General features: G+C 37.7%; 1 protein-coding gene across 1 annotated transcript in view; it reads left to right on the top strand.

Annotated features, from left to right (window-relative positions):
• The window catches only part of ASPH (aspartate beta-hydroxylase), a 95524-nt gene that overhangs the window by 50742 nt on the left and 18943 nt on the right, over positions 1-25839 (top strand). The window contains exons 17-22 of the mRNA XM_010291727.1: positions 9555-9643; positions 11769-11855; positions 15018-15168; positions 16214-16350; positions 21932-22030; positions 22709-22798. Coding sequence (XP_010290029.1) covers positions 9555-9643; positions 11769-11855; positions 15018-15168; positions 16214-16350; positions 21932-22030; positions 22709-22798 — 653 coding nt within the window. The remainder of the gene's footprint in view (positions 1-9554; positions 9644-11768; positions 11856-15017; positions 15169-16213; positions 16351-21931; positions 22031-22708; positions 22799-25839) is intronic.

Below are 25839 nucleotides of genomic sequence, written 5' to 3'. Positions count from 1 at the left end.
ATAGTCATTAGATTCCACAGCCTTATTGTTCCTTAAATGCCTCAGTTTTTATTGTCTGATTGCTTCCCCAGATAAATTGATAATAGAGGTTTTGCCTGTTCTACCAGTACCAGTTTAGAAAGATCTTTTAATTATTGTCATGCTACTGGCTTTAAATTGTCTAGATGCAGTTACTTGTTTTTATACCTCCTAAGTTATCATTTATAGAAGCCTGGAAAACAAGTGGAACACTTATGCCATGTGTATCGCACCTAATGAGCTTCCCAAAAAACAGGACAATGACAGTTGTTGTTCATCGTCATCACATTCTCATTCAAGTTCCTGTTGAGAGACAGCACAATTTCAAAAATTAATTTGGGTAATGATATGGGTCTAGTATGAGGAGGAAAGAGAATCACTTGAGCAAATTTTGAATTCCAGGTAAAAGTAGCTGGTCTGCTAATTTATATGCATGTTTTTCAGCCCATAACTGCAACTTTGAAACTTGGACTGGGAAGATCAGAGTATTTGGGGGCGGGGGTGGGGAATTAGTAAAACAAAAGGTCATAAAATTAATTGGAAAACTTCTACAGAGCATGGTTGTTTGTATCTTCTTAGCATTGTCTTTAAAGGTGCCCGTCCACAAGTTGCCGAGAACTTTATTACTGAACTTCACAGCAAAGATAGGAGGGTGTTTAGAAAAGAAAGGCTATGTCTCCCCTGGAAATTGCTTCCCTAGATTTTGACACTTTAAGATGGAGAACTGGCAGGAGGAGCCTTCGCTGCCAATGACTATGAGACTGCGTCACACGGGAGATTTCTATTTCGGATTTGGTTTAGAGTTGGCACCACCCCCATGTCTATTTTTGTCAATGTGGGAGAGAAATGAGGAGGCATCGTTATGTAGTTAAAACTATATAACTATAATGGTTATAACTTTTATTTAAAACTTTTAACTGAAGCTTTCCACTAGTGCTGAGCACAACATAGAGTCAGTGCAGCAGCATTGTTCCAGTGGAGTTTTCAGTTTGAAAACTGGGGACCGTTTGTCCTCAAGGTGGCTGTGAAGATCATGTTTTTTCTTGAACCCTTAGGCATTATGAAGGTAATTAACTAAAAGCCAGAATTCTAGCTGCTTTCTGTTTTGCATGCCAGTAGTAGCAGGTGCAAGTTAGAGCACGCCACCAGGAATGCTCCCTTGGCATTATAATGATGACAGGGAAAAAATCAAAATAAAATAATCCAATGGCAAGAACTAAAATCTACTTATGAGGTGCTTTATTAGATAGGAAGCAGAGTCTTTCTATCCTCATGTTGTCTCTCCACATCCTCAGAGAGATTGTGACATTATCATCTCGCCATTTCTGAGGAACTAGAAGTTTCATTAGGAGACGTGGTTAACAAGAAATACTCATGCTAATAGTGTAACATGGACTGTCATGGAGGCTACTGCTCCTTTCCATTCACTACGGATCCTAAAACATGCGTTTCTAAACATTAAAGCGAGACAGTTTATCCTATATGGAAGGCAGTCTTTCTCCACACTTTCTTTGGCCACTAGATTTCATTATCCAGACCTCCAAGTTAGACCAACCAGGATGTCAGTCGTCCCTATCAATGCACAGGATGGGTCCAAGGTGCCACCTTCAGTCCAGCAGGTAAGCCTGCCCTCCCACTCCACCTCTCTTCCTGAGCTCTGAACATAAGAAAGGGAGCAGAGGGCTTAGGAAAGAGAATAGTTAGTACTGAGAGCAAAAGATGAAGGAAAAGGAGAAAAAGGCAGCAAGAACGGGTGGAAAACTGCCTGAGCTAGTCCCAGTTGAGATTTCTTCCTGGCCACAGTTGCACATCAGCTAACAAGTTCACTGTTTGTGGTGACCTTCTTGACATGTCTTTTGTGTTAGAATAAAATCACAGAATTGTAGAATACCTGCTCCTAACTTTTTACAAGGCACAGGAGCGAGGGACGATCTGTGTTGAGTGTATGACAGTTCTTACTGCTTTTTAGAGATAAGTCTCAGAACCATCTTAGTTGTTAATAGCAGTGTGATGTATCTCACACTTACTTTGCTCAGGAAAAAAATTGTACGTGTATCCTTTGATCAGAGGCTCAGAGTATGTCAGCAAGGACAGAATAATTCATGCTGTATGTTGTGCTACAGGTACACCATCCTTTAAATGATCTTTTCAGGAAACAGCTCATTGAAGTCTTTACAGTGTAGACAATATCAGAGACCCACTTAAAAGTAACTTGCTACCTCTTAAAATGCCAAGTGCATGCTGTATCTTTAGGATAAAAAAAGTATATTAATAATGAAAAATAACTATGATAGTATTCAATATTTTTGTCCAATTCTGGCTAATAAAATATTAACTGTTTTGAGATGACAGGCTGATGTCTAATCAGTCAGGTCAGCAGTGTTCGCTCCTTTAGGAGGATGAGGCTGATTGTTTTGTATTTCAGATGAGAATGTGAAATGGAGAGCTGACTTCTCCCCCCTCCCTTCTGTGGAGACTAGGAAGGATTAATTTATTCCATTACAGAACTATTATTACTAGTAATTTCTGATATAATGTTTTTATGGGTTTGTTCTGTGTTGCTTTGGAGTTATGGTCAGACGTAATCAATTTTTTTGCCATGTAGTAGTCGGCACTGTCTTTTCCGTATGTTTTTTTCCTTCCTACTTCATGTAATTGTTTGGATGCACTTACCACGTTAACATAATTGGCTTACTTGACATTTTACACCAATTTCAAGCCTTGTGTTCTGTTTACTTATACAAGACCATACAGACATTTGATCATTTGACGACATTTGTGTAGAAATTCTAGAAAAGTTTCATTCCTTGATTGTTATTTCTTTAGGCAACTTTTTGGATTAAAAGTTGTAAAGTATCAAGAAATTATATTTGCATAATAATTCTGTGAATAAAATCAACATATAAGTTGCAAAATTATTTGCCTGATGCTCTTTTTCTGGACAGTTACCTAAGAGAAAGGAGATCTGCCTCACCTGAAGATTTACAGAGCTTGATTTTGTTAACGTTATTAGCCTTTTTTTTTGTTTTTATGGAAAAAGCTAATAATAGCATCTGTAATTGAGATTGTTTTCTATCACAAGGCACTGTTTTGAGTAACTTAAAGCTTTTCTGAAATTATATCACCGAGATGAAAACTTGCACTGGGAAAACTCATTTTGGAAATGCCTTTCAAAAATTTTATTTTGGAAGGTTTCAAGAAAACAATTCACTAGCTTCACAAGATGTACTTTGCACTGATTACTTTGATTCCCCCCTGCCCCCCGTGTTTAAATGAAAAAAAAGGAAAAGCTTTTATTGCAAACTTAGTCACTTTGATTCCCCCCTGCCCCCCGTGTTTAAAAAGGAAAAGCTTTTATTGCAAACTTAGTGTAAGGTTTTTTTTTTCCTCCGCAAGAGCATGTAGTAGTAATGGCTAAAAATTATTAGTTCACACAGGCATATACTGGCTAATAGTCATCAGTGAAGAAACGTTTGAGTTTGGCCACTAGATTTCATTATCCGTCCCTGCCCAGGCCCCGTTTGCGGCTCTGTCTCCACTTGTCTCAAGGCGGATGGCATATTCGGCCAGACTCATCTTCAGATCTGAGCAGGATTTGCTCTGATGCTGTTCCTTCACAGCTCTGAAACTTGCTGTGAGATCAGGTCCTGAAAGAAAGGAATGAACTGTTTCCTGAGTCGTTCGGCGTTCACGCTACTGACTTCCAAACAGTTGTCATCTAACAGTAAAGCCAGTGCGTGGGGAGAACAGCCGGGATGGGACTCGGTTCCAGACACGTGCCTGTGCCAGTGTGGTGCCCAAACTGTGTCGTATGCAGCGGTCGGCTGTACAATCAGGGGAGCCCTCAGCTGACCACCCAGTAGGTGTTGGTGCTGAGCCTGCTTTTTAAGCTCCATTGACTGGATTTCTAAAGATTATAGCAGGGTTTAGGTGTCTACAGAGAGAAACCTCAATTGAGTTACATTAATTTTAAGCTGTCACTGCTCTGGTGACATTCTCAAGTGATGACTACATGAATGAACTTTTAGCTAGAGAGCCGAGAGATATGCCGTCAAGTACTGCTGCTGAGCCAAGTAGTTGTAACGGTTTCATGCTCAGGCTGATAATTTGCAGGTAGTTAACACAGTGCTCTGCCCTGTGTAGGAACAGGTGAAGTGTTTCCTGCAAAGGGGTACTTCTGTTCTTTTAGCACCCTTAGATATGGGGCAGGTGTGATTATGTGACAGAAGAGGTTTGGCACTCCCATTCATCTTTCCTCAGGTCGCTCTCATGGTGCTTAAAGCCCTAACCATTTTGTGAGGTATGCAGCGGAGATGGAGTGTAGCAGTAGAGTAGATGGTCAGTAACAAGGATGTGGGGGAGCGGAGTTCTGGGGAAAAGACCCTTGAAGAAGGGCATGAGCAACAAGTGTGTGGAAGATGACAAGTATGTAAGAACAAATTATGGATAAATAAGAAGAGCTGGACCAAGGAACAGATTGTGAACAAGTGTATAGATGAAAGGGAAGAAATGTGGTAGGGCATCAAGGTTGAGAAGGGGAGAGGTTGGAGAAGAGGATGACAAGAGAAGGAAAGAGAAAGGAGATGAACAGAAGCATAGTGGTTGAGTAGAAGCTGCAGAACATAAAAGCATGATTGTTAGACAAATCAGATAATCTGCAACTGATCCATTTATTCTTGAGCTTCAATATTCTGTTGCTGGTATAGGGCTAGGAGGAATCTCAGTCACAGTGATGATGGGCACAGAGAGCTTCTGAGATAATTTCTTTAATTAACAAATGAGAGAATGGAAGTTCCCTGTGTAATTATATTCTTGGCACTAAAGCGCGTTGACATATAGCAGTATATTAAAGAAATTGTAGGAAATAAGACTAGGTGGGACCCTGAAGCTTATTTTGTCTCTTCTGTTGACCAAAGGCTGTAGCAACTGTGTGCATCGTTCCTGGCAGATGTTTATACAACTTGTTCTTACAAATTTCCAGTAATTAGAATGCCACAACTATCCTCAGCAATCTGTTCTGTGGTGCTTGCCCAGAGATACTAGTTCCAGATGTTCAAGCCAAATTTTCTGTTCTAGCAATTTAAGCCTTTTATTCCTTGTCCTGACTATGGTGATATAGAAAATAATTGAAATAATTTATTCTTTCACCTCTGTAGCTACTTTTTACAGAACGGTATGTACCTCTCTTCCGGTGGCAAAGTCTTTCCCCTTTGTTCTTGCTTATTCAGATGTAAATGTTGCCACCCCCACACCCTGACAATTAAAGAAAAAATATTTTTAAACCATTCTTCAAAAGTGATTCAATCACCTTTAATAGATCGTTTACTTTTCCTTATTTTTCACATGATACTCTTCAGACCATAAGAGCATCTAACAGTGCCTCCATTATTTTTCAAAAGGTATTTCTCTGTCCTTTGTAGAAAAAGACTGTCACTGCTTTTGACGATGACAAGGTGCCTTTCAGCATAAAAACATAAAATATGCCTGGTATTTTAGTTTTCATATGCCAAAATAGGTATATAAAATAGCTATTTCATCAACTTCCATCAGATGACATTGCAGGCTATTAAGTTTACTGCACATTTAATACACTACCACTTCCAAAATATTTTCCTTCTTTTATTTCCCGCCCCCCCCCCCTTTCTGTATCTTAATACAGAAGGGAGATATGAGATTGCTTGTCATCAGTGGCAATTAGTTATTCTCCAACAAAAAGAACTAGCATGGAGCTTCTTCCTAGCTTGCTGCTTTGACAGTGGAAACTGCTTTCTCTGAGGGAGTCTTCAGCAATCCTAGATAGAAAGCCTATCCTTACATCTGAGGCCATTACTGAAAATCCTCAGAATTAGTCTTGCAAGACCGTAGTATGATATATAAGAGAATTATTACCATTTTAATGCTCAACCAGATTTGGACTACAAATCACCCTAGCAGTTGTGTGATCGTGCATTACTTCAGCTACATGGTGAAATCTGTAAGTCACTGAAGAAAAATTACATGTGTTTTCCCTCTGAAAACAGATAAGTTAACTTCTTTGTACCATTGCATTTAATATATTGGGTCACATCTGCTAAAAGATTATTACACTAGAAGGAGGCAATGGATAATTTATTAAAATACCCCTGCAGGGAGATAGCAGGCTATCTGGTTAATATAGAGGAATGTTTGATGGTTACACTGAAAGCTCCCCGGTGGATCCTTTAACATAGGAGTAGAATGGGAGATGGAAATGATTGCTCGTTATATAATGTTTACTGTGTTATATTGGTGCCTAGCTGATGAATAATATTTATGCTAACAGCTCCTTTCCAGCTTTTCGTATTGATCTCCTGCTGGCCTAGAGCTGATATATAATTGTATTGAAAATGGGAAGATAATACTTCTTTGTAATGGAGGATGGCAAAAAGCTTCTTCCAACACATGACCAAAGTCAGATATGAGGGGAAAGCTGTCATATCGTTGTGCAGACTTGTACGATTTTCATTCACTCTTGCTTCTGAGCTGTTTATGGCTCATCTCATTGTGAACTCAAATGAATTGTGGAAGCTGTGTCCCGCAGGCAGTTAAGAGTTTCTTGGTGGGTGGGAAAGCTTCCTTCCGTTACCTCGAAGGAACCTCGCTGTTGCCGTGCTTACCGAGTTTGAGAAGGACCAAATGCCTACATCTTTGCATGAGTACCGAAAGTTAGAAAGCTGACAAATAGCTGTCCTCTCTTACTGAATACACAGTTTCTGTGCAACTGGCCAGTCTTGGATAAAGGTTTTCATTCATGCCATAGGAACTGAGAATTGACATTTTTGTTGTGGTTTACATCATTTCTTCTATGTACAGCCTCCTATTTAGAGAATAGGAACAAACTGAGTGGTGGTGGTGTCTACCTGGAAGCTCCCCAGATCGTGTACCCAGAGGAACTGACATGCTTCAGTTTTCCTGCAAGCAACAAATGACAGTTTCATGTAGCAGCTGTGAGCTCAACCAACCTAAAAAGTCCTCAGGGACACTTGCTTTTATTGGCTCCTTGGGTTGATGCTTCTAGGTTCCTCCACACTTACTGTTGAGCAAGCCAGGCCTTAGAAATAGCAGTGGTTTATTGAAAAACCGAGCTGGCATATTTTCAGAAAAGAAAATATAAAACCCACAAAAACCAACAAACCTTTTGCATGTTATGGATTATTCTTTTCAGGCCCAGTGATGTTACGTCAGAAACTTCTGCCCATACCTGTTAGTCACTGTGGACTCAAGGCCTGGGGTGGAGGGAGCCTTGCTCTCACGGTGAGAGCTGGTTCTGTAAGTTCTGCTGGATTCAAGGGGTATGAACACTTGGAACAGAGCCAGTGCTGTGCTCCTTAATCATTATCATCATTAACTTCATGAAAATGCAGTAAAGACATCACTTTCCTATGAAACGTTTAGTACTAAAGTAAGGCATAGCAAGACTGGAGTGAGCCATGGACTAAAATGCATTTCTACTGTATTATCTATGGGGAATGAACAAAAGACATGAAAACCATCTATATTATTATATTAACTATTAGAAAAAAAAACAACAAAGCATCTCTTCGCTCAGTTTAGTTCCATGATAACTACATTCCTTAAGTGCATTATTGAGTGCTTGACTTAAAGTCATAGGGTACAATGAAACCCTGAAGCGTTTAGGGTAGCAAAACCAAGATATTAAAGTATACTATTTGGTGGTTTATCCTGAAAAGAGTAAACTCCTGTAGGTCACACAGTTTTTTCCTTCTTATCTTCTTGGTAGCTCACGCCTTGGAAAATTAGTCACTTCTATTGTAAAAAGGATCAACAGGGATATAACAATCCTAATGCATTGCTGCTTTAATACCTTTCCTTTATAGGTCTTAAGACATTTGTATATTTAAAGCTCCATATGACCTTTGTGCATAAGTAAATGCAATTTAGTAAAACAGCTTCAATGCTGCTTCACACCCCGACTCTGAAAGGCAATCACGTCTATTTAACTGCGCATACCAATGCTGCAGTATAGTTCATAAAGGTAATGTAAGAAAAACTCTCTCCATGCAGAGCTGTCTGAGTTTAGTGTTGAACATGGCAGTAAAAGTCTTGCACAGAAAGAATCAAAGGTGGTCAAGTGGTTTTTTTTATCTTGCACAAAAGCAGCTCAGACTCATGAGATCCTCTAATGCTTGGATGGGGTTAGGGTTGGTTTAGCATTAACTAAGGTGTTCGTTTTTCTCTGAGGTTTAACATAGATGAAGTGATTTGTCTGCCTAAAGCTCTGTGTAGGATCAGAGTCTCAGAGAGAAAATATCATTTAATGAATCATGAGCACAGCTTCCAGTAGCATGTGATGGCTCTTGTCATCCCTGAACAGTGCACCTGAGGGCTTGGGAAGCAGGATAAAACATGATTAGGTGCAATACCTTGTAGCGGTTATCCAAAATACTTGCTACAGCATTGGAGCAATCTTGTGATGTTAAGCTATATGCTGTTTGGGTTTAGCTTTACACATATCAATTACAGCATTCTCTGTTTAAACTTCTACTAAGAAAATAATAATTTTACTTCTTTTCATGCCATTATGACTTATTTTCCATAGAGGGGAAGAACAGTAATGCATGACTTAAGCAAAAATATATGCTACTAATTACAGATATACGTAACTAGTAGTTACTTGTGTCAGCCAATATGTATTTTCCTTACTTGTGTCAGAAAAGGTGTTTGTTTGGGTTTTTTTTTAATTAAGTGCAAAAGCAAAGTTTATCTATAGCAAACGTGGATAAAAGCAGTTATGTGCTGTCATATCCTTCAGGAGCGTATTTCCATTTTTTTAACATCTAGTATACTTAATGCAACCAAATAGACATTGTTTAAGAGTGAACTGCTATGAAGTAAATAGCTGTTTAAATTAACACAATTTACTTCAATTTGCTTCAAACGCAATTTACTTCAAGACTGATTTGCTACATACTGCTATTGCTCTGCTACTGTGTGATAGCTTGCTAAGCTGTGCAAACTTGATCACTTCAAGAGGTCTTGATCGGACATCTCAGCTTTGAACTTTATTTCAGCAGGAAGTTGGACTATGTAAATTTTTGAGTCCCTGCTGCCCTGAGTAACTATGATTTCTATCAACTCTTTTACTTGCTTTAGACAGAGAAGCAGACATATATAGACACAACTTTAGAAATCACTAATATGTCCTGGTAATGATATTTTTCATAATACCGTATAAATGTGGAAAAATAACGGTTCTCTTTGTTCTTCCATGAGCCATTTGGAAAAAAATCCTTGACTATATGAGATGAAAAAAGCTTTACCAAAAACTGGACTGCAAGGTTATTCAGTCTGAGTGACTGAAGATTGCTTTTTCTTACTGGAGTTTGTGATTGTAATAAGTAAGAAACCAATTTCTTTTTAGTGTATTCTGAAACTGCCTTATTTGAGAATTGTGCACTTCACCAGCACAGTACTAGTCGCTAGTTAAAGGTAAAGCCAAACAATTCCTGTGAAATATGAAATAAGTAATGAACTGTGTGGTTTTTAATCTCTTCTAGCTAAAAAGAAGAAGAAGCCAAAGCTCTTAAACAAGTTTGATAAGACCATTAAAGCTGAACTGGATGCTGCAGAAAAACTGCGTAAAAAAGTAAGTTTTGAATGTTTCAGTCAGGGCTGTAGACAGTGGACAAAAATGAATAAAATAAAAATTAACTTAGAAAAAGGGAGAATTACATTTAGATTACTTTCTGTGGAGTTAACTTTTTAAAATTAAATATTCAGTGCATGTTTGTCCTTCAAGTTAAATTTCTGCTGGATAGTTTATCTGAAATTTTTTGAAGTCATAAGTGTATGATCATGTGTGTTTGCTCACCTTTAACCTTGAAAATTTTTAACTTAACTGCTGAATTCCCATCATCAAAAAACTGCTTTAAATTAAGCACATAGAACAGGGTTAGTTCTGCCCTACTACTGTTGTCCATTTGAGTACAGAAGTCAATTATTATCAGAGAACATAAATAATGTAAGTGTGTTAATATGTATCCCTTAGTAAGTGTTCATCTGCTTCGTGAGCATTAGGTACAAATCTTTGTAATAAGCATCATTTTCTGTTGGGATTCTGCGTGCGTCCTGTGAGTGTCGCTGCTCCCGTACAGCTGCTTAGAGCACGAAGCAGATGTTCCTGCTTCTCACCAGTGGCAGCAAGACCTTAACATCAGTCAGTCAATTTTGATACTTCTGAATTTAATAACCTGACTATGAAAAACAAACAAAAAAGCACAACGATAAACAAAAACTCTTCCGTCATCTTCTCTGATAACTTCCAATTTTATTCTTTTATTCGAGTGTTTCAGAAAACAAGACCTTTGCAGAGATATCCCTTTTCCAGATGTGAGATTAAATAGTGAAGCAAGACTGTGGAACTGTTAGGAATGAGAGACCTTAAGTCTTTTGGATGTAAATCTTGCAAAACTCTAATACGCCTCACAGACAGTCCTAACACGTGGAGAACAACTGCAGGTCTTTGTTGTACCCTGGATTTTAGATGGCTGAGCAATGAGATACGCTATTTTCAGTGCAGTACAATAAAAACCATTTTAGTCATTGCAGGTGCAGGTAGGATTATTCTTGATTTTCAGAAGACTGACTATGCAATTTCAGCTTTACATTGCCATCTATGCAGCCCCAGAGTTCCTGTAGGTCTGTGATGGGGCTGAAGGGCTACAACGTAGATGCCACTAACCTCAGGCTGCCACTGCTGCTCATCTTCACTAGGAGCCTTGTTGACGTGTTAGAATACAAAAAGAGAAGGTGTTTTCATGCTACTTGTTACTTAAATAATGGGTTGATCAGAGAAAAACATAACAGAAACTTCTGATTAGCCTATAGAGTCAGTTGTCCAACTCTTTCACGGCCTGTGTCTCTTGGTGAGGCGCAGACGATCATGCGTGTCTTGTAGGAAGCAGGATAACTTTAGTAACAAATCAGACATATGGAATATTTGAAGATAGCAAGAGAATTGTGTTTAATAGTCCACTCGTATTTATAAAGCTGTAAGAGTTGGAAGTGGCAGCAAGACCTGATGCCAAACGTTGCCGAGCAGCGCTCAGCTCCTGTTTAACAGTGCAGCTGGTTCTTCTCAACTTCCATATTACTTGCGAGTCAGCATCGATCTTGAGAATACTATAGGTACATCTGGACTTTGTATGCAACAGGGAAGCGACACAGAGCACATGTGAGGTGTCCTGAGGGATATCTTTATGCAAAAGATTTGGAGGAAACAGCCGTACGCTATAGATGTATCTACAGCATTTCCCCTAGAAGAACCATGGCTAGAATACTGTTCATCCCTGAGGTATGCAGAGAGGAAATTTCCACATATGTCTAGAACTTCCCTTCTACTCTCTGTTACATCCAGTTTAGATTTTGTTATTAGCAATGGAATCTTTACATTTCTTTAATATAGATATGTTACTGTCATCTCAGCATTTTTTCCAGTCAACAAAGGGAAAGTGAGTAAAATAAAAACAAAAAACAAATCTATTGATTTTAACCATGGAAAGTAGATAACATTGTTTAATAAACAATGACAACAAATTTATCTTAAATAAGCGGGCAGTCACAACAAAAATATTAGTGAAAACTGTTGATTCAGTCTGCATTTTTTGTTTTTCTTTTTGGTTTTTAATTGGGGAAACTAATGTGATATTAGGTCATGCATCCTTCAGCATTGTTATTAGATAGAATTGTTGATAAATATCTCTATTTTCCAGGGAAAAGTTGAAGAAGCTCTAAGGGCCTTTGAAGGGTTAGTGAATCAATATCCACAAAGTCCTCGAGCAAGATACGGGAAAGCACAGGTACTAAAAAACAGCCATAAATGTTTAAAAAAAAAAAAAACAAAAACCCAACAACTTTAACAATAGAGTTCTAAAACTCAGTTGGACTTCATTTATAATTTTATGGATGTTTCCTAGGGAAAAAAAGAATTATGTGATGGGTCATATTATATCTGTTTCAGTCCTCTATCCTTCCCCAATTACTTTGGGAGCTTTTGTCTAACTTTAGTCTAGTGGGAAGAATTGTAAATAACACAAAAATAAGCTACATCCTGTAGATCTTATGAAAACTGTGAGATGAACAGTAAGAGATAAATCCCAATTAACATCCCAGTGCAGGAACAAAAGGCAGAACTTAGCTGTTACATACTGTTTGCTGTAGCTAGTAAATCAACACTCAGCTCTGGGCTAAATGCAGCTTTTTGCTTAGTGGGAATACAGAAGGGGATTTGGAGCTTTTAGAGAGAGAGTGTTAAAGGGTAAAGAACACAAATTCTTAGGCAAGGAGGCTTAATTAGCTTTTTCTTGTGGAGTGAGTTCTGTTTCAGATGTTCCCCTCTGGGGGAAAAAAAAAAAAAAGCATTGGAAAAGAAGCTCTGCATTCATAATACTTTTGAGCTGTGTCGGAATGTCTCAGAATAGAATAATCCTTGTATTTTCATAAATAGTAGGATAATCCCACTGCACTCAGTATAATAAGACTGAACTCCTGTTAATCAAAATGAGCAAAGTGAAACCCTCACCGTAGAAGGGAGTTGTGCCATTATACAATTAATGAGGCACTTGAATTGGAGTCACAACCAGTTTTCACTTGGTTAATAATGACCATGCTAAAACCAAAGCCATGTTTATTCAAAAAACTATCGCATAAGCGCTCGAGACACAGCAGACCAAATACTTCAGTGCTCTATGTGAGGGTTAGTCATCTGAACTGTTTGCCTTCTTACAGTAGGAGACCACTTTGGTTCATATATGTGATGAATGTAACTCTATTAGCTTATGTTTTTAGTATTTACCTTTTTTGTGAATCTATTCATTATATCTAAGAGAATATGCTTCCTGCCTCCTTGCTTTTAGGGAGGAGGACAGATCATTGAAGCCCGTTGTGAAGCTTATTCTCATTCAGAATTCACCCCCATGTCACAACATCATTTGTCCCTTTACAACAATTTGTAGCCACAACCTACTACTTCAGTAATGCTTAAAAGGTCCCACAGGCCAAAATCTGAAGTCATAATTAGCATACGCTCTCTGGGAATGTGTAAAAACAACTTTAAATTAATTTCCATTTTCAGTAGCCTTTGTAGGCTCATACAAGTCTTTTTACTGCACACTCATAATAATAAGACGAATGGCAATTTATTGAATCCAGTATGTGTAGGTTGAAGCTGTTTGAAGGAATGGAAAAATCATGGGCTTCACTGACAGATGGATTATTCTTAGAATTTATATTGTAACACCATACTTAGTATTTTAATATTGGGTATTTATACCAATACAATGCATTCAAATTTGCTCTCTCTCATCACTAACTAGAGGTAAAACTGCAGAGAACAGTACAGTAAAGGCCAGGAATTCACCGCAAGAGTGTAATTCTCCATTTTCATGAACCATGAACCAACATTACATGCTAATTTTGTAGATTCAATTTCTAATAAGATATGAGAATTCATTTTTTCTGGATCTTTTAATAGCTCTAAAAGGCAACTGTTTTTCCCAAAATTCTGCAAAAGTTTTCATAATTAGAAGTAGTTTTCAGAAATTTGAGCAATTTCCCAATTGCTAGAGCTACACTTAGGCCAGATGAAAAAATCCTCTACAAAAATAGTTAACACCTTTAAGGCTGAAAAGAAGAATAGATAGATCTTAAACCTCCTTATATGATTTATAGAGTATATACTGGTGAATTTATGCAGATTTTATGCTGACAATTTTTGCCACTTGCTTCTGTATCTCTTACTATTCTTTGCCCTGCAATTCCCTCAAAAAAAGGAAAAGGAAATTTCCTAGTGAATGCACATCAGAAAAATAAATAATCTCTTTGAACTGATTTCTGAAGTTATCTCTGAAATCATCTGATCAACTCTTTGAGTAACTGTATTGTTTGGCATTTCCCATATTCGGTTTCCAAGTAGACCAAGTAAAAAAGATAAAGGGCAGAAGTGCAAAAAGATTCCAGATACTAACTACTTACTACAGCATATGCAGGTAGGAAGTTGAAGCTGTTTCAATTAATGTGTGTTTGATACAACAGTGGATTTAGGTAGACAAATAAGAGCTTCTGCACCCTACAGTGCTTGTGATGCACCTATACCTTGCTCTGCTAGTTGAATGAAGAAAGAATATAAGCCAATAAAAATAGATGTATTTGGGAAGAATTCATTAAACACATCAAAATGCATGCATTTATATAAACAATTCAAAGTGTGTTTTAAAAATTCAGTATTTGCTATGCAGTCTTATATTTTTCAGCTGTGGAAGAAAATTATGAAAATGTCATACCACAGATGAAATCAGTACTAGCTTCAGTTGGCTTCACTGAAGCTGCAATTTCACAGTAGAGGTCTCATATATCCTTTGGTGTGCTCCTGAATTTAATGAACAAATTTAAGTTCTGAAAGAATTGTAGGGTTCTGAACAAATTTAGGTTCTGAAAGAATTCTATCAACATATGCAAGAGTAAAGCCAATTCTAGTTAGTTTTTTAAGAAAGAGTATAAATAAATTTATGTCAGAATATGTGAGAGAGATGTTTGCTGGTGTGTTTTGATCTGTGTATTGCTGCCAGTGTAAGGCTTAGTATACAAATAGTCCGTAGGCAACAATTTACATTTCTTCCATAGTATTAAAACAGACTGCTTCATTCATTTTCAAAAGCAGAAGTTACGACTTCTACAAACGTTAACCAAAAATCTGTGTTAATGTATGCTTTAGGTGCAGATTTTTTCATGCTTTCAAACAGTTTGCAGGAAATAAGAATTAACGGTAATTCTAATCTGCCTTACCATGAAGCACAACCAAGTAAGTTTTCCGTTGTTATGCCAAAATTATATAGGTGAAAGAGAATTCTAAAATTATTCCCTTAGTTTAACAATTGCATAGTTTGCCTTTTAAGAAAATGAAGTTATTTTTAAGACTAATGGATTATTATGTGTTGTAATAATGGTTTTGTGATTCTTTCTAGTCTGAAGATGACTTAGCTGAGAAAATGAGAAGTAATGAGATGCTGCAAAAAGCCATCAACACCTATGATGAGGTGGTTAGTCTGCCAAATGTCCCTTCAGATCTCATAAAACTGAGCTTGAAACGAGAAGCAGACAGGCAGCAGTTTCTTGGTAAGATTTGAGGATGGTGTAAAAATTATGGAAATTGTGTGAGCAAGACTTTCAAAAGATCACTAAGGACTTAAAGCACCGATTCCATTGAATTTTTGGTAGGACTTGAGTTCCTAATCTCTTAAAAACTTACGAAAAATATTCTAAAATTCTTTAAATTTTTTCTAGGGAGCTAGTGTATAGAATTTCTTTTATGAACATAGTCCCTGTAGAAAACAGTGCGATAGGTGCTATGAGAAGCTATGATGAGAGGTGGTCAAAAAATTTTTATTGACAGAAAAAAGAAAATGTTCTTCTTTTTCTGCTGAAGCTGAGGGAAATCATGAGGAAATTAATGGCATACACAGAGTAAACATATCCAGAATAAACTTTCAGTAAACATAGAGAAGAATAGAATTGAACTTGGGGATAGCATCTGAACTTTTCAATCTCAATTCTGTGATGTACAAGAAGTGCTGATTAGAATATGAGGCACAGTCACCTTTGGTGGAGAAAAGAGTTCTGTTCCCATGGGTTGGATTTTAATATCAACTTGTTTTGATCTTGCTGTTCCTCAGCAAGACCTCATCTAAGGAGTCGAGGAATGTACTTAATTTTAAGTACAGAAAGCATGATTAATTTTGTAATGGAAATATAGTAGAACTATTGCTTAACGCTAGAATTACATTTAGTTACTTAATCAGTTAAGACTAAGTTTATTTTTATGTGTTTACCTAGTTGTGTCAAGCACTTTGACATCTATATATGAAAGCTTAATGTTACTGCGACACTGTGAACGGTTCTCCACTAGAGGCTACCATAACACTGCATGATATGCATTCGCAGTGATTTCCTGAAATATTCCTTGTATGGCTACACCCCTGGTGACAACCAAGCAGCTGAATATGCTCCTGTCCACACAAGTTTTTTTTCAAGTTCTGCTTCTTGATCTTTAGTGAAAGTGGAACACCTGGCTTTGATTTGTGTTTTCTTAGACATTGCGTAAACATCTTACTACTGTTATTCATATCTGTAGTGGTAATTAAGTCTTGTTCTATCAAATTAGGTCGCATGAGAGGTTCCCTGGTTACTCTACAGAAATTAGTTCAGCTGTTTCCCAGTGATACTTCATTCAAGAATGATCTTGGTGTTGGTTACCTCTTGATAGGAGATAACAGCAATGCCAAGAAAGTATATGAAGAGGTGAGCTTCCGTTATAACAAAGGAAAAAAATTATTTGCATTCATATGTTCATTCTAAAGATCTCCTGCTTTTAACTTTTTTAGTTGTTAAAATTTTTGCATGTCTGGTTTTGAAGTGTTAATATAGATGTGATTTTTTTTTTTTTTTCTGGTGCAGTTCTTAATTATCTTTTAATTTTAATTCAGATTCCCTGATACTGTCATGCTAAATTCCCCATAGAGGAATGCATATTTTCATATGCTTAATAATGTTTTTCATATGCTTAATAGTATTTGGTTTCTTATACCTTCTGGTAGCCAGGTTTGGAATATACTGACAACACATATAGATGTAATGCATAGTATAAAAAAAGATGTCTTATCTGCAAGACATGGAAAGCAGAAGTAAAGCTGTTTCTTTACAGGTACGCTGTGTCTAACCAGGTGATAAGGTAGTTGAGTACTCAACATAGGTATTTAACTTTTGGGTTTTCACAATTTTGGTAGGCAGCCTAAATTCTTTTTTTTGTTTCATGATGCTTGTAGTGTGGACAGTTCATTGGATTTATATTGCTCTCTTATATGTGGTTCTCAAGCTGGGGAAGTCCACTGTCAGGAAGGGCCACTCTGGTCCTGTGATCTAGAAACCTTATTAACATCTGGAAAGTCTGACAGATGCAGAACTCGATGTCACTGGTGGAACACAAGCTGCCAACACCTGATCGGAGATGGTCTTGTTGATGTTGGCACACTTGTTGCAGTGCTTGTTTAGTACAGGCGTAGTACGGTAATTGGCTGGTTATGTAGACTAAGGACAAGTCAGCACGATTAGTACCACCTCCTGAGACTAAAGGCCCAGTTCTCCATCCCCCACATCTATGAGTCTGAGGGGTTTCTCATTTCACGTGGTTTCTCAAAGAGAAAGAGGATGTTCAACCATGTGGCTGGAAGCAGGAGCCGAACCCTGATAGTACCGTTTTTTTTCTCAAGTTCCTGTGGTAGTCTCAGATGTTGCCAGAATAATGTTTGCTTTGCTACTTTGGCTACTTTGTAGGTCCCTCCCTAAAACATTTCTGTTCAATAATTTTTGGGCTGCAGTCAAAATTTCTCAGAGGATCGGAAACATCAGCTTTTAAAGATAGAATATATGAACCTAACCTGCTTCTCCAGCAGCAAGGAACTTGAAAAAACAGACACTCCTTTTGGGCAAGATTTTCCCCTTGCAATTTTTCTGCATTTTGCTGCAAACAATGTAGATGTTATAATTTCTTAGTATCAATATTCACAGAACTTTTTATAAATGGAAAGGAAGGTAATGAGTTTGCTATGTAGTTACTTTGCTACCAAGCTTGATATACGTAAGAAGTGTATACTGCTCTGATTAACAACAGATATGCAAAATAAGAACTGGTCTGCTTTTAATACATTGTTTTCCATGCTTCCATCGACGTTATCCAGTGTAATTACTCTGTTTTGCAGTTCACTAACCACTGAAATAGAATAGATCATAGTGATGTTTTGTCCTTGTAAAAGAGCAAAAAATAAATAAATTTTAAAGGGAGCTGGATTTATTCTTTTGAAAAATCATGTGGGTTTTGTCTGTATTCTGGCTATTCCTCAGGCTGAATTCCAACACAGTCACATAATTTTTTTATTTTATTGTAATTCAGGATAAATTTCTGTGAAGAATTTTAAGAAAGGAAACCTAGGCAAAGAAACAGGGAGAAGCTCATGTGTACCTGCTTTTATTCTTGGTTATACTGAAGGCTTCTTACGTGATTTTGGGCAGATTGTTTAGGGGCCATATGGTCTGCTCTTGAGTGCTTCACTCAGCTGTTGCAATGCATATTTAGAAAGTGAATGGCATATGGATTGGAGCTCCTACCATAGGTGCTCCGGCTCTCTGTCAGTGAAGAGAGGGGCAAACTGTGAAGAACTGTTCTGGGGGTCTCCAGGAGACATCTTCCTCTTACCATGATTTTTGAAAAACCTGGGAAGCTTCTGTAGTGTGATTAAACCCTCCTCACCAGTGTAGGACAAATTAGTCATTTAATAGAATAAGAGAGCACAGAGAAGAGCATGAACTCAGAGCTGCACAGCAGATGCCTCCAATATTTATGAATCCTGGGTTCTGGTTCCCACTGTAAGGACGTTCATATGTTTTATTCAAGCCTTCTTTAGTGCACAAGGCTTGGACATCTAGGAAGAGAGAGCAGAAGTCAGGATGCATCCTCAAGAGAACGTACCCCTTGTTCAACTAAAGGCTCAGCTTTTTTTTGGTTCCCCTCTGGTCCCGTTCTTTTCTTCGTGGTTGTCTGACTTCTTGTACATGTGATAGTTGTACCTGCTCCTCAGGCAGGTTCCCAAGTAGTTGAACACTCTTCTGTGGAGAAGAATCTAGACTCCAAACTTCTCATTTCCTGTGAATCTGCTAGATTCTTGGGCAAAAGGTACTTGCTTCCTGCTGTAACATTTCCATCTTAACTCAGTGTTACCAGTTTGTGTTAAGCACGGGCTGAGCACATGCAACCAGCTGGACCCTTCGCAGGCCCAGTCCCTTCCCTTGGGATTACAGTACATACTATTTCAGACCAGACTATCTATAGCTGGCATCATCTTCAAGGAATTGAGTACATGCCCAAGGAATCCTGGTGAATGAAATCTTTCTGCTTTACTTTTAATAGCCAGTTTACTTCTTTTCTACTCAATTCTTGTCTTTTTTGTATAACCAGATTTAAAACTGGGAACAAACCAAAATTATTTTTAAATTATTTTCCCCAAATCTGTTACGTTTTAGAAGCTGTTTCAGTGTTATTGTCACATTTTTATGTCAAAAGTCTTAAATACAGTATGTTCCTTCTTCTTGTTACAGAAGCGATGTGTGTAAACATTGAACTTCAGGTCAAGAGAGTTTTGTGTGTACAGCTGTAGTGTGGTTTAGTTTAACTGATACAAAATACACTTTTCTGTTCTGCATTTACCAGACTTTGTGCTGAACCACAAATGGGAAATGGTGTCCAACTGGAGAGGAATTCAGTTTTGTCTAATATGAAAATATTTTATTTTGAACATTACACTTAGGGACACGGAAACCTAACATTAACAGTAGTCCTACTAGAATTCAGAGCTATTTTTATTTTCAAAGAAAACATAATGTTAAAAGTAGTCCTAGTAGAATTTAAAGCTATTTTTGTTTTCAAAGATCTACAGATTATGATAAACATACAGTAGAAGAGAACTTTATTAAACCAGTTACACTGATAATAGCAGTCTTTCTGCCTGCCACGCTGAGGCATGCGTGCCTGGCTCAGTGCAGCATTATACAGACGTGCACAAGCCAGCTCTGATTGAGCTATCTCAGGTACCAAAAGCAGAATATCCACATTAACACAGTACTCTGCCCTGGCTAATTAGCCATTGATAGCCCCAGAGGTTAATTTCTATATTCATGATTAATATTTAATGGGCTATGAGCAGTTTAGTAAAACTTATTTCTAAACATAATTAATATTGCATGCAGCAACAGCAACAGAGTAATACAATTTACATTAAATACTTCCAGTGTAATTTCTGCTGATTGTATCTCTTCACTTCTCTTTAGGGGCTCTGAATGTAGATCATGCCTTAATGCAACTCGGCATAGTTTAAATGAACTGTAATACAGAAAATTCTATTCTGTCTTAATTAATCAGATGGTTTTATCCTATAGTTTAAGGAACTGTAACAAAATTATATGACTAATAAATATTTCTGTCAGTCATTTTATTTTACCCTGCAGCTACAGATTCTTGGATCAAACTGGTTATACACAGAATACTGTAGTCAAAAGACATAAGATGCATAAGGTGGTCATGTATTCTTACATTGGGGATCAAGCTCATCCTTACTATGAATTGCCAGGTTCACTTTTTGCTAATAGTGTGTCATATTATGGTCTTCGAATAGATTCTCAAATTGATTTTTCCTTCAGAGTAGCTCTTTTTTGCAAACAGAAGTGAAAAGCTGCTATTTTTAACTCATAACATTTTTTACCCACATTGCACTGATTTTCATTTTGCTTGGATGTAGTTTGTGTATAATAAGCTTTGAGAAAGCAGAGAAATTGGCCCAGAGGACTTGCTATGGTTTTGCTTGTAATTATTTTGATTGAAAAATTAGGTTAGACAGTGACTGGAAAAGGCAGAGGGAAATGGCTGTAATGTATGCAGACATTTCATCCACGGCATAATTTTAGTAGCTTCAGAAATGGATGTAGGCAAGAGAACTTGCTCATCTGTCCATTGTTTTGTATTTAGTGGCTGTGCTAGACCATCAGCAGGTATCAGCCTCTGTAATTCCACTGACTGCCAGGCTCTTGTGATGATCCTCACAGACTGAGAATCTGTCCTGATAAGACGGTCCACCCTTATTTTAAGGAGAGAAGAGGTGCGACAACAGGTTGACTCGACCATGTAATTGATACCGCATATAGCTACAAAAGATATTGAATATATACATCATAGAAATGTGGAGCTGGAAAGTAGATCAAGACATTCTCTAATTTTCCCCTGGTTGAGGCAGACCAAATGCACTTAAATTATTTCAGTAGTGTTACGAATCCATGCTTCAGAACTCGGGCCAGCCAGCTTCACACCTCCTTTCCCTGAAACACCTCCCTGTACACTGATCCTTTCCTACAGCTGTCCGTGTACTCACAAATCTTTCTCTTGCACAGTCCCCACGAAATATCCATCTCTGCGTATTTGCCTGTGGGTTGTCCTTTCCTGCGAAACTGAGTCACGTCTTGCTCAGGATACAAACTCCTTTGGCTTAATTCAGCACGCTAGGCCTTGGTCTTGGTCCAAGAGTGCAGCACACAGCTATACAAGAATAATTTATCCATCACCTTCTAGTGTGAAAGCACGTTGAATCCCTACTGCCGTAGACCTTGCGTTTCCGTCTGATAGCTTTCTCTTGGCCCAGCAAGCGTGAGCTCTGCCAGAGAGTGCTCCGGTTCACCGTAGTGCTGAGGAAGCCCTTCGCGTTCCCAGGGTCTGCGCGGCCCGTTGTGTGATGCAGGCATTATTCTACAGCGTCTTTCGTAGTTGTACTCACTGTGCTTCACAGCGTAGTCTGTTTTCTTTTACCAAAACTGGTTTGCTAACAGTACAAACCTACCCAACTTTAAACTATATTTCAGGTATATTTCTATACTACGCTTCCTGTGACTGTGCTGTAGACTTGTTCAAAAGCAGCTGCTTTCCTTCAGATTACTCAAACCTGGGCTATGTCACTTAAGTGTTGATAAATGGTGTTAATTCTGTAATGTAGCGTGCAGTAACTCAAGAGAGAGGATGGAGAAAGACAACAACAAAAAAAATGCGATTCAGAGATTCCAGTTGGAATAATTTTACTTCTGAGACTTTAAAGTTTGGCTTTTAATAGATTTTTCTGGAGAAGCACAAAAGTGAATGGGGAAAAGAAAATACAGCCAAGCCAAGAATTTGTCCGAGAATCAGTGATGGAAGAAAATGTCATTGCATCACTAAATACTAGTATGTGCACAGGTTTGTTGATTTGCATATATCCATACATGAGTATTTAATTTATTTGCTCTCAAACAGGTGCTAAGCCTGGCTCCAAATGATGGCTTTGCCAAAGTGCATTATGGCTTCATCCTGAAGGCAGAAAACAAGATAGCGGAGAGCATACCCTATCTGAAGGTATTTTACTTTTCTCGCCTATGGTAAATATCTTACCTGTAAAAAAATAAAATTGGAATGTATAAAACATGTCAAGGTAGAAGCATACTAATCACAAATCACAGTTTAAGCTACATGTTGGAGTTATATTGCTATATCACTGCCCATGAACTGGAACAAGCTTGTGCATTGAGACACATCGATTCTTAAACACCAAGTATTTGTTTTATTAGTGCTTAATCCTAAGTTAGGGGTTAACACAGTTGTGTTTTGAGTTTGGCAGTATGCTGTAAAGGTAAGGTTCTTGGAAAATTTCAGAGGGGGCTTGTGTATACTTCTGAGTGTTTGGGAAGAAATACTACTAAATAAAACCTTAATCCAGCTTTTTAAAATGTTTGTGTATATGTATATAGGGTCAGGGGCAAGTGTCCATTTCTGAATTTACCTCTGTCTTGGAGGGACTGAGGGGAGAGGCCATGGCATTTGGAAAACTGGTAATATTTCTCAGTGTCTTTTTGCTGAAGTGTTGTATTCATTCAACCTAAGTTCCAGCTTACCATGGTGGTTATATTTTATAGCTGATTTCATAGCCTATCTCTTGCATAGAATTGGCAGGCTATTTACAGCAATCAAATTAACTCTTTTAGAAGTCCTATTGAAGTTTCTCTTATACCTTTTTTTTTTTTTTTTTTTCTTCAGGAAGGACTGGAGTCTGGTGACCCTGGCACAAATGATGGCCGCTTTTATTTTCATCTGGGTGATGCCTTGCAGAGAATGGGAGACAAAGAGGTAGGCATTTAACATGTTCTTGCTTTAAAGTCTAAACCTCTGAGGTTTAGAATCCAGAAAAACTTTTAAGCACAGGCTCAATGCTGAAAATGTGAGTATTGCAATAACAACCCAGCATATGTGTGTAGAGGTCAAGATGAGCAATAGCAAAAAATTTGCCATTGGTGACAATACACTTTCTTAGCATGCCTTGCTTTAGAACTAACCTAAACTTTTGAAGTTTGCATTGGGCAGTTTGAACCAAGGGACCAAACATTTTTCAGAAATTCAGTGAAGGTGTTTTTAGAGTGTTTTCTGCTCCTACCACTTACAACAAAGATTTTAACCAGAGTTTAAAAAAAAACAGTTACATGTATAGCACTGTATAGAAGTTCTGTCATAGCTCTGCTATAATGGTGTTTTGTAAACTTTCCTTCTTTCCCAAAGTGGTCTTGAGCAGCAATGAGTATGTGACAAAAGACGACCATGAGAGGACTGAATGTGTGGGCTGACTTATGGTATTTGTCCAGTAGTTAAAGTAGCAAACAAATCAGAAAAGCAGAGATTTGTGCAATAAATCTGTTGCATGCCCAACAAAAGCAAGTCTACATGACTGAAAATCATATGAGTTTCCAATTTGTTAATTTAAAACCAAATTTAATGTAAAAGGCAAATTTAAATGCATGAATTAGCACTATGGCCATGGTAGGAAAGTAAAAAGCTTTTTTTGAAGACTGTTATTAGTAATGAACTTTACTATGGACAAGAATTTAAAAACAAACCAAAAAATCCTTCTCAGGTTCCTGGATGGGAAATATGAAAAGAATAAAAAACATGGTGCAACTGCTTTTTAATCAGTTAGCTAGTAATAGGACTGAAATATTGATACCTAAAATACTGTAAAGAATGCTTGAGTATCTTGGCCCAGTTGGTAGGCAGTTCTCCAATATGAACTATGGACAGGTGGACTGTAATGAAGCTTATGCTAGTCACCTTTCTTAAGCCTAGTTAATCAGGTTAATTTTCTTTTTTTATAAATCCTGGAACTTTTATTACAATGCCTTATATATACATGGAAATGTAATATCTGTATTTTTTAAGTTAGATTGCCTTCTCTGAAAGTAGAATAAAATACTCTTCCTATGAAATTTTTTTAATTTGAAAGTTCGCTTACAAGTGAGAATTAGTTGGCCTCATTCTATGCGTAAACACACATACACAGAGCGTCTGCTTACGTTCACTCTCTCTTTGTCTGACTCTCTGTCCTTCTTTCAACTGAAAACCAAACAGAAAAACTCTGTATTCTTCTATGGAATATTCTGGGTTGAATGACTGAGCCTAGAGCATCCCATTAAAATGTTTGAGTAGAGATACCACACAGATGTAATTAATGTACATCATCCCAATCCCCAGGATAATTATGTGTTAATGTTTATGGAGTTAATGGTAAAATCTGCTGTAGAAAAAGTTTTAATCAATGATAAATGAACTTCTTGGCATAGAGGAGACTTCTAAATTTATCAGTGGAAAAGCCACTGTTAAGCCAAGTTTTTCTCACTGACCTTGGTAGACTTGCTGAACTTCAATATTTAATCAAGGAAACATCAATATTTAAAGAACACATGAAATTGTTATCACTGAAGGTTTGCTGAAGGTAGATATTCACTGTTAGGACTAAATTAGGAATTATGAATGTGGTCTTGGTAGGTGTTAGGGGAACAGTGTTAAGTATGCTCTTTCCAACTATAATTTGATAAAATGCCGAACTGACTTAAAAAAACATAAATTAGAACTGTGGTAGGTATTATAGAACAAAGTGCTCTGCACACAGAATGTATAAACTGGGTGCATCTCAAACAATTACTTTCCTGCAAAAAAAGCTATATTGTAGCTGTATTGAAGCTATCGTAGCTGTCCTGAATAGTACAGTGATCATTATTTTGTCTTTCTGCTGCCAAGATCTGCATGTGAAGAGAAAGGTTTCTCATGGAAACTCAGGACTGGAAAGGATGAGCAAGGCAACCCAACACTACTCCATGCTGTCAAAGGCAACTTCATAGCACAATTCTTCTAACAGATAACGATTAACAGTATTATACATCATGATTATAGCTGATGGATCTTAAAGAGCAGCAGCACTCATACGCATCAGTCAGTGGTTGAAACAAGTAATTCATCCCCCTTATCATTTGGGCTAACTCCAGCCATTGCAAATGAATGCAGGCAGTCAGCATGAACCATCTATTGATATCCCACTGCTATTACAACTTACATCTTGGGGAACATAGCCTGTTTTATGTAAGTGAGATAAGAATAAATATCAGGTTGGGTGAAGGAGTGTGAGAACATGGTCCAAGTTCAGATGAGTGATGCTTAGGTGGAGGCAAATTGGATAGGTTGCAGACTTGGGTGGGAGTGAATTTCAAGCAGTGTGTCTAGGGTGGGACTCTGTGCAAGTAAGGAGGTTTTTGGATGGTTTCTGTTCAAGGCAGGGATTGCTGCCTGCTTTCAGCTCCTCTGCTCTGGACTTCTTATCCTCATATCTCCCTACTTAGCTGTCCCATCATATCCTTTTTTTTTCTTTTTCTTTTTTTTTTTTTGTGTTGTCTAAAATATTGCAGCTGTAGCATCAGTGCTGGACAGGAAGGAGGCAGCTCTGTGTAACCTCTGTATATGGTTCATGCCAGTACTACTCATGCTGAATCTTTTCTTTCCAAGCATCCCATTTTCTTCCTTTGCAAGACCTCATTTTGCTGCTATATGGTGGCAAAGCAAGTTGAGGAAAGGAAGAGTAAGACAAGCAAGGTCTGGTATTAGCCTCAGTAGGTTTCTATCATGTGAAATAAAGGGAAGAGACAAGAAAAGTTAGTAGCATCAGCTCAGTTCTGGTGTGGCAACAAATATTTGAAGAAACTCAAGTGCACTTATGTATTAGATAACTACAAAACAATTCAGATCCACAATGCCAGCCTGTTTTCCTCATCACAGCATCTCCATTGGCAGCAGAAGGCAGTCATCTTTAGTCATAGGTAGAGAACTGAAACATAGAGAAAACAAGGTTG

Source organism: Phaethon lepturus, unplaced genomic scaffold (genome assembly GCF_000687285.1).
Source record: "Phaethon lepturus isolate BGI_N335 unplaced genomic scaffold, ASM68728v1 scaffold9800, whole genome shotgun sequence".
Taxonomy (NCBI): Eukaryota; Metazoa; Chordata; class Aves; order Phaethontiformes; family Phaethontidae; genus Phaethon; species Phaethon lepturus.
The sequence above is the reverse complement of the archived record's forward strand: the minus strand, read 5'-3'. Positions and strand labels throughout refer to the sequence as shown.